The following is a 14176-nucleotide window of genomic DNA, read 5'->3' as shown; positions in this document are numbered from 1 at the left end:
TAATATATAACATGCTTTAGCCACACCCCCCTAATGTGTAAATATATAGCCCCGATTTGTGTCTAAACTATTACAGATTCGCAATTTCAAATATCCGATCAACAAAAACGGAAATGATTGCAATTCTAGATGTGTAAATACAAGAATATTTGGGCTGGAATAACTCCATTATTAGAGATTAGTAGGTTTAGAGATATTTCTTGCCTAGCATAAAAATTTTAAGTACGAATGGATCCGAAACCCATCAAAAATGACAAAAAATCTAAAAAATAGCAACACTTGTAGGAGTCCTTATGAGAACTTGGGGGTTTAACAACTTCCCAGGTTCAAAGGGTTCTAAGTTGGTTTCGACTCCCTTGGTTTTTGGTTTAGAGAAATTTCATGACTAACATGAAGATTTATAACACTTATTGCTGAATCGACACTTCGTCATGTGTCATCTCCAAAAATAGCCAAAAGATTTCTAGTTTAGAAAAAAAGCGGCAACAATTACGCAAGTCGTATTTGGAATCCGAAGATTACGAGTCCCACCAACCCAGTCACAAAGCATCTCTACAAAAATTAAATTTCGAATAAAAAAGTCATCACTGATTGTAAAACTCCGTTATAGCCATTATAGCCTACTCGACATAGCCTACTATTGCCAACTCCATTCTAACCTACTCAATCACTTTTAAATCTCAAAGGCATCAAAATAAAATATTATTGCTCCCTTCTGGACTCACCTTAGGTCAATTCATTACTTCAAAACCAAGATTTCCTGTTTTTTATCGTTGGTTTTAAATTTATAAGATTTTAGGACAGCACCGCATTTTAGCACCGCATTTTGTCAGTGTTACCACGTTGAATATAAACAAACTAACATAATTAATTAAATTTGAAAAGGCTTATCGTCGGTAAAAATTTAAATATCAACATCTTTGCTAATTCCCAAATGACAATTTCAAAGGAAAGTCACAAATTCCTAAGATACAATATATTATATGGTGCAATACATTATTTACCTGATCTTTCACTTTTTATAATTAAATTTTATTAAAGGATTATTCTTTTTTTTTAATTCAGCACCCTCTACTAAAAAAAAAACTGCACAACTGCATATGGAGCCCTTTTTATTAAAAACTGAATTCCCAATTTTTTTCCTAATTTCACCATGTATCCTTTTTATCCTTTTCAATAATCAATAACTTTTATTGTATCCACAAACCCTTTCCACCATGGAAGGGTCAATACCCGTTGTTCAACATACCCAACACTTTCCTTTTTTTGCAACTCGTCAGGGAATTCCCAACATTTTGTACTCTACTCTCCTAAATTTTTGCCGTTAGCAACAGCAAAAAAAAAAATAAATAAATAAAAAAAAAAAATCGTAAAATTTATGTACACCAGACAGGAAAAGTAAGGTCATAAAAAAACAATAAAAGTACATTGTATCTCATCTACAAATCTTAAAAAATTACATTAGTGTTGGAAACTTAACAGCACGCAAATTCTGCCATTTTATCACACCTATACATCTACTTAAAGAAACAGATACACGACGATGGGATAAAATTTAATAGTAACTAAAAAAAGATGCTAAAAATAAAACAGAATTGATAAACTGACTAAACGAATACTGAAGTTTAAATTTGCGGAAAGATATACGGTTAGCCTATATACCGTCCTTTTTATAACGTAAGTTTTAAGTCGTTTCAACCTCTTTTAACTACATATAGTTCCTTATTTTTAGTTTCAATTATTATCTTTTGACAACAGTTGTATTTTTTTTTTCAACTTTTTACGATTTTTCGTTCAATCATTTAATTTTGAGCAGCTTTTTCTTTGCTGATCCGAAGAGAATGGGACTTATAAGAGTGGAAGCGGGCGCTGTGATCAACAAACAAAGAACTATCACAGCCATCTAGCGTCTGACGACTCTTGGCACTTTTCAAGCTTTGCAATCGTTTTTCTGTCAGAAACTACGATTAGACATTTATTACTACCCTAATTTTACCAATTATACTAATTAAATTAATTATTCTTATGATTGTCGCTGTTATTCTTATTCTATCATTTATCAACTATTCTTATGACAATTGTCGCCACACACTAGATGGCGTTGATAGTTTATTTTTTTTGTCGACGCTAGTACCAATTAATTATTAGTTAATTCTTGACTTAATTATTAGGTTTATTAAGTCTCATTTTTTAACATCTTCTATTGCTGTTCCTGAGATTTTTGCTGGTTTTTTTTTGCAATTTTGATTTTTAACCGCTTTATTTTTGTTCAGCGAAAAATTTAAGTTCGATAGTTTTTTTATTGTGATTAAATAAAAAAAAAACTAGTTTTTTAACTGAAAGTAAGGAGCAACATTAAAACTTAAAACGAACAGAAATTACTCCGTATATGAAATGGGTTGTCCCCTCCGCAATCCCTCGCTCTTTACGCTAAAGCTTTTAATTGTTTTAAAAAGCAGAATTGTGGCAAAGAGTAAAACTTTAGCGTAAAGAGCGAGGGATTGCGGAGGGGACAACCCATTTCATATACGGAGTAATTTCTGTTCGTTTTAAGTTTTAATGTCGCTCCTTTCCTTCAGTTAAAAAACTAGTTTTTTTTTTATTTAATTTCTGAACGTTTTTGAACTAATGCATGTTTAATTTTGGCTCTCCACACATAAATTATTAAAATGGAATTTGCATATTAATTCCTTTTTTGGCTAAATGGCTTTCTCTTAGTTTTGATCAGACGATTTTGAGAAATAAGGGTTGGGGAAGGAGGCCTAGTTGCCCTCAATTTTTCGGTTACATAAAAAGGCAACTATAAATTTTAATTTTTAACGAATGTTTTTATTAGTAAAAAATATACGTAACTTAAGAATTAACTTACGTAACAAACTTTTATATTCTTAAATTTTTGTTATGTATATGAGGGGTTTGTACCCTCGTTAATACCTCACTCTTTACACTAAATCGTAAGTTTTGTCACAATTCTTTAAGAATGACCTCTGAATCAGAAAGGCTGAACAATAAACAGTTAAAATTACTAAAAATACTATATTATAAAGAGCGAGGTATTTATCTCCTCCTAAATACCTCGCTCTTTATGCTAAAGTATTTTTAGCACCCCTCATATGCGTAATAATCTCTGTTCGTTTTAAGTTTCAATGCTACTCCTTACTTTCAATTGAAAAAAACTTTTCCATGTTTATTTTTTCATAGTAATTTTAGACAATCCTGCGCCCTTTTCATTGAATTTCTGTTCCCCCATGACATATGTCTCCAAAGAAAGATCCTCCCACATAGCCCCCTCCCCTCAACCCCCCCCCCCCCCAAAAAAAAAACCCAAAAAATCCCCTGAAAACGTCTCTACACTTCCCAATAACCATTATTATATGTAAACACTGGTCGAAGTTTGTAACTTGCAGCCCCTCTTCCAGGGACTGTGGGGGAGCAAGTCATTCCCAAAGACATAGTTATTATGGTTTTTTACAATGCGGAACAAAATGGCTATCTCAAAATTTTGATCCGTTGACTTTGGAGAAAAAATGAGCGTGGGAGGGGGCCTAGGTGCCCTCCAATTTTTTGGTCACTTGAAAAGGGCACTATAACTTTTCATTTCCGTTAGAATGAGCCCTCTTGCGACATTCTAGGACCGCTTGGTCGATACGATGACCCCTGGAGAAAAAAAAAACAAACAAAAAAAAACAAATAAACACGCACCCGTGATTTGTCTTCTGGCAAAAAATACGAAATTCCACATTTTTGTAGATAGGAGCTTGAAATTTTTGCTATAGGGTTCTCTGATACGCCGAATGCGATGGTGTGATTTTCGTTAAAATTCTATGACTTTTAGGGGGCGTTTCCCCCTATTTTCCAAAATAAGGCAAATTTTCTCAGGCTCGTAACTTTTGATGACAAAGACTAAATTTGATGAAACTTTATATATTTAAAATCAGCATGAAAATCCGATTCTTTTGATGTATATTTTAGCATCAAAATTCCGTTTTTTAGAGTTCGTTACCACGAACTGTTTGAAAGCTATTTTCAAAACAAAACTTCATTTTATTTTTCCCATTCTATATTATAAGTTTCAACAGCAATAGCAACGGTAGTTTTAAGGAAAATAGCCCATTTAAAGTGTTAACTAATTTTGAGTTACACAACTTTTACGAAAAGTTAAACTTTTCTTGGAAGAGTTATCCTAAAAACATCTATCCCCATAAAAAGGGTTTTAGCCACAGATGTTTATAACTCTTCAGATCAGACATGAAAGTAGAAAATTTTCAGAGTGGGAGGGGAATGATAAAACTAATTTTATTTGATAACTTGAATTTGAAGTGCCTGGAAATTAAGAATTTTTTTTTGATTTGGTGGGGGAGGGGCTCAAACACTCCCCCTAGGCGCATCCCTGCTTCAAATGGCAATGATATGCCAGAATAAGACTTGAATTCTTTTTCAGAAGCGACTGAGCCTAACCCCGTTAAGAACTCACCCTAGAAAATTCTCAACGATGGACAAACGAAATTTTTGCTGAATACGCCATAAATAACCAAACTGGTAGTAAATAAAGAGCAATTATTTATTACTAAAAAGCTTCAATAAACTTGGTGAATCGCCCCACTCCTCCAAAAAAGATAAGCAGTCGTTGGCTAGTATTCCCCAAGTCTTTTATTCTCAATATACACAAATTAAAAAACAATGCTGTTCACTTATTCGTAGGTCTTTGGCAAAATTTTCATTTCTATCCAAGTCTTTTATTCTTTTATGTCTTCTTCTGTGTCTTTCCATGTAGTATTAAATGTAAGAGAAATCAGATTGAATCTAAGATCCCTTAGTTAACGAGGGATTTTGTAACAATGAAAAACAAGGTTGCTCAATATAACGGCGTCAACAGAATATTTTTGAAGAAAGGAAGAAAAAATCAATAAAACGAAAAACAAGCTATGTAACACTTGCCTTTTCTCATAGTACAGTGTACATATATACATATATATACATATATATATATATATATATATATATATATATATATATATATATATATATATATATATATATATATATATATATATATATATATATATATATATATATATATTACCGGGCCCCGGGACTCGACACGCTTCTATATATGGATTCTCACTATGGTTTGTCTTCTAAACGCAGACAATTTGAGCCTGTTCTTGATGTCATGACGCCCAAATGGACCTTAAATTAGAAGTAGTGCCCTGGTAAAATTATTTTTTCGTTTTTTTTTTTTTTTTTTTTTATTGAGCCTTTAACTTTTGCCTCGGCTTGTCTTTTTTCATTAGGAAAGACACATCGCCGACATTTTTTTTCTTTTAATTGTTCAGGTGGCAGGACAAAGACTTCTTCTTTTGCCCCGGCTTGTCTTTTTTCATTGTTACAGACACATCGCAGAATATTTGTTTCTTTTAATTATTCAGGTGGTGGGACGAAAACTTCTTTTTCTTCCAACAATTTATCTAGTCCAGGTTTTTGATTTTCAAATGCATGGTAGGCATTGATGATTATATCTGTTTCTTTTAATTGTTCAGGGGGTGGGACAAAAACTTCTTCTTTTGCCTCTGTTTGTTTTTTTGTCATTATGAAAGTTCTTAAGCCGAACTGGCCAGACATGACAACAAACAACAAAGAGAGATAAAATTCCACGAAAAAAACCTCAACTTGAAAAAAAAAACAAAGCAACTTGAGTTGCTTTGATGTTCTCATTGAAGTAACTCTAATAGCTTCTTTTCCCTACGTGGAACAGTAGCGACAATTGTATTTATTATTGTTGGTGGTGGTTTTATTTGTTTTTAATTTCGTGTTTTTCTTTTTATCTTGTGCTGAGGACGCCTAGTTTAGATACAGGCGAAATATCCGCGTTATTTTAGTCTTTCATCTCTTTTGTCTTTACTGGCGGCAGTCTCGTTTGAGGCTTTTTTTTTCGTTGAGTTTTATCTCTCTTTTTTGTTTGTTGTTTTGTCATTATGAAAGACATATTGCCGAACCTTTGTTTTTTTTTATTATTCAGGTGGTGGGACAAAAATTTCTTTTTCTTCCAACGATTTATCTAGTCAAGGTTTTTGATTTTCAAAGGTATGGCAGGCATTGATGACCTTATCCATGTCAAAATCCCAAGCCCAATCATCATCACTATCATTTTCAATTTTGACACGTTTTGATTCTTGCTGTCCATGTTGATTTTCATTGACTTGCTCACATGTTCGGTGTCGTATGTCTTCTAACCACGTGTTTCTTTACACTTAATTATTATTTTTGACACACCACCGCAGTTCTTTGAATCACGTATGTATTTTCTCTTGATTTTCATTTGTGACTCACTCACATGCTGGATGTCACCAGTCTTCTAACCATATGTGTCTTTGCTCTTCATTTTCATTTTTAACACAGCGCCGCTTTTCCTTTAACTACATGTGTCTTTGCTCTTCATTTTCACTTTTGACTCGCTCACTTGCTCGGTGTCACAAATCTTTGAACCGCAAGTGTACTTGCTCTTAATTTTAATTTTTGATAAGTTGTGATGCTCGCTGTTGCATATATTCGCATTTGTCTTTCTTCCTTATTTTGGATTTTGATCACTTCAGACAATTTAGCAATGCCCTTTGATTTGACTGCTCGTGTTGATTTCGTCTCATTTGATGATCCTCGTTGCTGATTTTCAACCATTGTGAATTCAATTTGTTCGGGCTGTTCTCTCGGTCTTATCACGTTTGATAGTTCAGGTGGTTCCAAAGAATCATAATTTGTAGTAATTACATATTTCGTTTTTTGGGCCTTTCTACAGACATTATATAACTGGTTGCGTTCAAACCTGTGAGCTTAATCACGTAGCGACTTTATTGTATTTAACAAAAAACTAATTTAAAAATTTTCAGGTATTTTTCAAGTTTTAATTAAAACATTAAAATTATTGCTAAGGTACCACAAATATTTTCGAAGTTTACATAATAATTTTATCGATAAAAAAAATTTCTACTTTTTTTATGTCTTAAAAGACATTCCATGTGCTTATAACAAAAAAAATTCGGTAATGATGTTTTCTTGAATATGAAATGAAAATGGTATATGTATATTGTCTACTAAGCTTCATCAAGGGGGATGGGGGGGTAGGAAGTTTCAAGCCCCTAATGTATTTAATGTACGATATGAAGCCATATTTACTGTATATACCATGTGCTGCAATAATGTCTTCCCCTTCCGCATGATTTCAGCTACAAAAAATTATGATGCAAAGAAAAACTGGATGTAGGAGGGAAGGAAGAGAAACCTGTTCCAAAACTGCGTCTAGTGGCCCTGGCGACCCGTGTGCGCAGAAGGGGGCTTTTACCCTTGTCCTTCCCTGTTTAAATTATGACCATTTTTCGAAATAAAACTATTTTTAAAAAATAATTTACTTCTTGTGGGGTGACCCCTCCATCAATAAATTCCAGCACATACTGAACTGACCCTCATCTTAGTAGATCACTTGGTGAAGTACGCTGACTTCAAGACAGATCTGCTTAGACTAAGAACGCTATCTCATTGATAGAAACAGATACCTTCCCCCTCCACGAGAGGCTAATGATAACCCCCTATAATGTCGGTCACATTCATCATTGGAGTAGGTGGGTATACGAAATTAATAATCTTTAAATTTTAGAACATGATGAAATTATCCTTCTCTCCAGTCAATTTTTTCTTGGCTTCAAATATTGTGTTTCTTAGAAAAGTAGATATGCCGTATGGAAGTAATAAATCACTCCATAAGAAAAAAAGGAGACTTTGTTCCAAAAATTTGAACCGGTTTCAGGACAGTCACGATAAAAGAATTTAAAAATCGGAATTCGAAATTAAAAATTGAAAATTAACTTATAGAAAAATAAAAATAGTGTTTTGACAATTTTTCACAAGAAATAATCTATAATAAAATATGGGATAACAAATAGAAATAATTTATAATAATAGTGTAACTTTTTGAATTTATATTTCTAATTAAAATATACTTCCAGTAACAGTCATATCAGCGACAGCTATACCGTTTTTATACAAACCCCAAAAACATCTAATCCTTCAATAATACAATTCCAATTCAAAGACCATCTTCCGTAGCTGGACCGTAGGGGGCAAATAAATACTAGTTATTTGTTTTTTGTCGTCAGTTGACGACCGGCCATGGTCCCAGACCAAATACGGTTCAGCAATTAATTTTTTTATTTTATTTTCTGTTTATCATCCTGTCAACTCCTAGTGAGATTCATAACTTAAAAGGTTAATTAAACGGTTTAAATAGCGATTGGTGAGGGGTGGGGGGTCAGCACCACTTGGAGGTATCTGAGGAACAGGAGCATTTTTCAAAAGCGATATGAACCATTTCTTTCGGACACGGGATTATTTACTTACATGAGGCTTTTTGTCCATTTGTAAAGCGAGAGACATCAGAGTCGGACGGGATACCCATACCCAGTTGAGTGCTCAGCTCGATAATTTTTCGATGACAAAGGCGAGCGTTGAATGAAAAACTCAGCTTACCACGAAGAATCCTGAGCTTAGTGTTGTTACCGAACAAATCTTGAAGGTTCTCATTGTCTCGAACAACCAAAGCATTTCCATTCCTATAAGCATACTAAACATAAGAACAAAAACTTAAAACTTTTCCTTAACGTTTGGTCCCCCTCTAAACTTTTCCTTGGTCCCCCAGCCATAAAACAAAACAATGTGAACATGTTAAAATTACCTACAAAGCATTATAAGAGATAAAAACTTGATTTTTTTTTTTAAGTCTGAGTATTTGATCCCTGAAGCAGGTGAAATTAAGAAAAAGGAGGTGAAAATCCTTTATTCTCTTACTAGGCCTGCTGGAAGAAACACATGAATAAAACGTAGCCTATGCTCTTTTATAAGGATCGGAACCAAACTTTTCTCCGTTCCTCCAACAGAGAATTCAAGACCTTCTTCCCCGTCCTAAAAAAAACATCTCTTAAATATTTTAGTCCCCCCCCCAGCTGTGAGACAAGTTCCCCCAGCTGTGAGACAAAACCGGGTAAACCCTGATTTCATTAAAAACCACCCACAAAATGCTTCATTATTTTTATTAAGCCTAATAAATGTATAATAAGATATATTCCCTGCCTCAGGTACCCTTTGTAAAACCACACGATTGTTTTCAGGGATGAAGATTAATGATTGATCTTTATCAATCATTCTGGGAATTACCAACACAAACGTAGATACAGCAAACGTAGATAAAGACTTGGATAAAGGTAGATACAACACGGCCTACAAGGCCTGCTGTTTTACGAGTCGAATCAGACGAAATTTGCCTTAGATTATTAAAATGGAGAAGGGGGCTTCAAGCGTTTGTCATTTGCGGCTTTAAAACCCTTTTTTAATGGTTTTAAAAAATACAAATAAAATTAAACAAAAAAAAATTAAAAAATAATGGTTTCTAAAAATACAAAAATACAAATTTTAGCACCATTTGATTTTTCATCATATATTTTTGTCCTTTCCAGTAAATTCATCAATTTTGTTCATTTTTGTGCCATATATGGCTAAAAAGGGAAGGGTAGCATACACTTTATTAAGTAGTAAACCCAACCCATAGTTATCTCTACTGGGCTTGTAAAAATTCAGCGAAGGTTAATCCCTCCCCCACCATAGATACAATGAAAATATGTCTATTTTACTGCATATTTACATGAATTTGTCGAGCAGAGCAAAAAAAAAGAACACATTCATCGAAATTAACTAACATCCCCCTCCAAAAAAAGTGCAATGGGTGTGCATAGACCTTAGTTCCACCATCTCCTCCAGAGCCACACAGGGCGTCAGTGATTAGCCTCCAATCTTTCCTCAAATGGGCCGCTGCGTAAATGTCCTCCCAATCTGGGATGAAACTCGTCTGGAGAACTCTTTTGTCACGTCCATACGTTCTAAGGAGCATGTTCTTTGGTCTTCCTCGGTGACGGTTGACCTTTGGTTGCCAGTGGAGGAGTTTTTAGGAAGTCTATGATCTGGTATACGAAGGTATACAGTCCAAGGTATCGCCATCTTTGTTGCCTCACAACGGAGGCGATATCTGGCTGGCATGTGTGAGTATTGATCTCGTCGTTGCCGGCATGGTCTCTCCAGCTGATCCTTAGAATCTGGCGAAGACAGTTGTTTTCAAAGGCAGTAAGACATTTCTCCTGTTCCGCAGTTAGCTTTAGGCATTCCATAGAGTAACCCAGAACAGCGAAAACATTGCTCTGGAACAATTTGTGTTTCAGCTTCCGTGAGGTGGATTTCCAGAGACTGGTAGAAGTCTCTAAAATGCTGCGGTGGCTAGGGCTATTCTGGTGCGTAATTCTTTTTCAGAGTCGCTACTGGCAGTCAATCTACTGCCTAAATACTTGAAGTCTGTTACCTGTTCGACATCTTTATCTCCTAGTTAGATTCCCATAGGTGAACTGCAAACAGCATAGCTTTAGTCTTCCGAGAACTGCTCAGCTTTCTTCGCGAATTTGTTCAGGTGTTCCTGTAACTTTGGCTTGTCGGTTTTTATGAGCCCAATCATCAGATAAATCGACGTCCTGGAAAGCTTCCAGGTGCATTTCCATGTCCATTTTTTTGGATTCCATGTCCATTTATGGACATAGTCTACAACTAGGACGAAGAGGAAAGCTGAGAGGATATTCATCACTTTAAAGCAGCGCGTGTTGCCATCAGAGGTTTTAACACAACATTCCTGTATACATATAATATATAACTTTAATATTATTCAATAACAGTTTTATTTATATTTTTGATAAAATAAATAGGCCTTTAAAAAAATAAAAACAAACACTTATTCCAATTTTAATCCCCCCTCAACGGAGAGAAATTCTGATCCTTCCTTATCCCTAAAGGAAAAATTATGATCCCTTTTCTGTCTACACAAGAAAAAAAAAATCGAAATCCACCCCCCCCCCCCCTGTATGGATCGAACCTATGTGCACACCGTAATGATCATTATATTGGTTATAAATATCGAAGATCCACTCCCTTCCCTCCCCCGAACAAAGATCCTGGACACTACGCTGATCTGATCAATTGACAGACATTGTAGCTTCATGGAGATGTTATACCGAATTCTCATTTCCCTCTGGAATCTGTTTGACTTGGTTGAAAACACGCGAGCAAGAAAACCAGAAAATTTACTATATGAATATAGTTACAAGAAGCAGTTTTGTAAAAGGAATATTTTTTTTTCTTTTTTTTGTATAGTTTAGACACCTTATCTCGATGAAGAGTAAAGTGGCCAAAACTGAACAAAAAATAAAAATACTCTCAGTGGGCAATCGATTGAGCTATGAGCCCAAAAATCTATCTTAGCGCCCATGGCAATCAATCTTCCGACCCAAAAATTTCGCTTGACAATGCTTCTGATTGATCTATGGGCCAAAAAATGTATTTCCACAACCCTAGTGTCTGATCTTTTCGTCTTCTGCAGTGGCGGTTCTAGGCCTGGGCAGTAGGGCAGTTGCCACCCCCTCATTTCTTGACATCTGATATCAAATTTCTTTTTTTACTTTTACACTCCTGCGGTATAACTTGCCCCTCCCCAGATTTTGAGGCCTAGAACCGCTACTGGGTCCAATAGAAGGGTCCAAATAGTTGGTCCATGATAGAATAGGGTCCGAAGAAAGGTCCAATAATTGGGTCTCAATAGAAGTCATTGAGTGGCCCTGATGATACACCTTTTAAAGCAAGTGATACTTACTCTAGGTTCACACCGCCAATTTCCTTCAAGTTCTTCAGGAAATCTAAATCAATGAGGGGATAAGAACGTACAATCTTAACATAATCTCTTACAACTTCAATATGCTTCAAGTTTGCTTCCAATTCTGCCACGATGTTGTCTGAAAAAAGATATTTGATGTTGAACTAAAATTTTAAATATCGAACAGATTTTTTCCAGATTTCATATATAACGTTGACTAATTGAATTTCTAAAATTTTATAATCCATCTATACATCAGGGAGGGCCTAATATCCCCCCTCCCAGTAAAACCACGAATCACCAAGAAAAAATGAGAACTTGAAAAAATTCATTATATGCAAGGCCGTATCCAGGGAAGTTAGGGGGTTTGAACCCCCCCCCCAAATGTTTGTCAAACTCGTAAAAAAGTAACAAAATGAATAAAACAAATTATTGATGTTTTTTTTTTTTTTCTTGTACGAAATAAAAAAATAATATCTTTAATAAAATTAAAAAAAAATAAATCTTTTACAACCCTCCCTCCCGAAAAAAATCCTGGATGCAACCCTGATTATATGCCTCAAACAATTACTTTTCTTAAGTATCCTCATCTTTAATGCATGTGTGTATTTCTGTCGACGATGTATTTTGGAAACCCCCAATTAAAACTAGAAATAGGGGGAGTCGTGCTAAAACAGAAGAATCTTAACATTTGGGGGAGGAGGAAATGACCCCAAAGGTTTTTGCACTGCATATTTGTGACACGGGTGCCAAGAATTTACCAAATTGACAAATTTATTTAAAAAAAGAGCGAAAAACAGAATAAATAAGGAATGAGGGCACCAGAAAATTTTGTAGGCCCCACCCCCTGGATCCACCACTGATCATGAGTCTCTTCATTCATCTGAATGAATGTGAATCTAGAGAAAAACAATGATTTTACCGACTAATATTTTTTTTTCCCAAGCCACTAACAATAATAAGAAGGAGCCCCTCTTCCCCCCATACTTGACGTCTTTGACATCTGTTCCCACATCTAATAAATAAATGGAATAATTATCCAACATTTTAGAAAGTACCGTCTAGAAAGTTCCCAGAGCCTAACTCTTGCGGCTACGTCTGACAGCCCAATTCTTAGAAAATTGGCTATAATTGATAATCCAATTCTTAGAAAAAAAGAAGTAAACATCTTTTATCACATCCACCGTTTACCTGGACTAGATTATAAAAATATTTTAGAAAATTCCAAGACAAAATGAAAAATTCTAAGTACGCAATTCTTAGTATTATTTTTGGCTGCATCTGATAACTTATTCCTACAAATAGTTTAGAAAGCTCCTAGACAAAACTAAAAATGAGATAATAGAAAGCTGATAGACTAAAAGACAGTTTAAGTATGCATTTTTATGGCACTTGGTATTAACCAAGTGACATATAGCAATCGCAAATTCTGTCGGTCTGTCTGTCGGCCCCGGTTTTGCTACTTTAGGCACTTCCAGGTAAGCTAGGACAATGAAATTTGGCAGGCGTATCAGAGAGCAAACCAGACTAAATTAGAAATAGTCGTTTTTCCAATTTGACCATCTGGTGGGGGGGGCGTTTATTCGGAAAAATAGAAAAAATGAAGTATTTTTAACTTACGAACGTTTGATCAGATCTTAATGAAATTTGATGTTTGGAAGAATATCGTAACTCAGAGCTATTATTTTAAATCCCAACCGGATCTCTTGACATTGGGGGGGGGGGGGGGGGGGGGCTTGGGAGGAGGAAGCCTAAAATCTTGGAAAACACTTAGAGTGGAGGGATCGGGATGAAACTTGGAGGCAAAAATAAGCACAAGTCCTAGATACATGATTGACATAACTGGAACGGATCCGCTCTATTTGGGATAGTTGGGGGGGGGGGGGTTAATTCTGAAAATTAGAAAAAAATGAGGGAGTTTTAACTTACGAAGGAGTGATCGGATCTTCATGAAACTTCATATTTAGAAGGACCTCGTAACTCAGATCTCTAATTTTAAATCTCAACCGGATCCAGCGTCATTGGGGGGGGGGTCGGTTATGGGGGACTGGAAATCTTAGAAAATACTTAAAGCGGAGAGATCAGGATGAAACTGGATGGGAAGAATAAAAACCTGTCTAAGATACATGACTGGCATAGCCGGACCGGATCTGCTCTCTTTGGTGGAGTTGGGGGGGGGTAATTCGGAAAAATGAGGCATTTGTAACTTACGAACGGATAACCAGATCTTAATGAAATTTGATATTTAGAAGGATCTTGTGCTTTAAAGCTCTAATTTTAAATTCCAACCAGATCCTGTGACATTGGGGGGAGTTGGAGGGGGAAACCAGAATTCTTGGAAAACGTGAAAATCCGCGTATTTTTATCTTATGAATAGGTGATCGGATCTTATTGAAACTTGATATATATATATATATATATATATATATATATATATATATATATATA

The 14176-nt window shown here is 35.2% G+C and overlaps 1 protein-coding gene across 2 annotated transcripts in view; it reads right to left on the bottom strand.

Annotated features, from left to right (window-relative positions):
* The window catches only part of LOC136038269 (insulin-like peptide receptor), a 258331-nt gene that overhangs the window by 58735 nt on the left and 185420 nt on the right, over positions 1-14176 (bottom strand). For both annotated transcript variants that reach the window (XM_065721386.1, XM_065721387.1), the window contains exons 10-11: positions 11729-11867; positions 8389-8600 (exon numbers count right to left, since the gene is read on the bottom strand). In XM_065721386.1, the coding sequence (XP_065577458.1) occupies positions 8389-8600; positions 11729-11867 (351 nt within the window). The remainder of the gene's footprint in view (positions 1-8388; positions 8601-11728; positions 11868-14176) is intronic.

The sequence above is a fragment of the Artemia franciscana genome, chromosome 17 (genome assembly GCF_032884065.1).
Source record: "Artemia franciscana chromosome 17, ASM3288406v1, whole genome shotgun sequence".
Lineage (NCBI taxonomy): Eukaryota > Metazoa > Arthropoda > Branchiopoda > Anostraca > Artemiidae > Artemia > Artemia franciscana.
The sequence above is the reverse complement of the archived record's forward strand: the minus strand, read 5'-3'. Positions and strand labels throughout refer to the sequence as shown.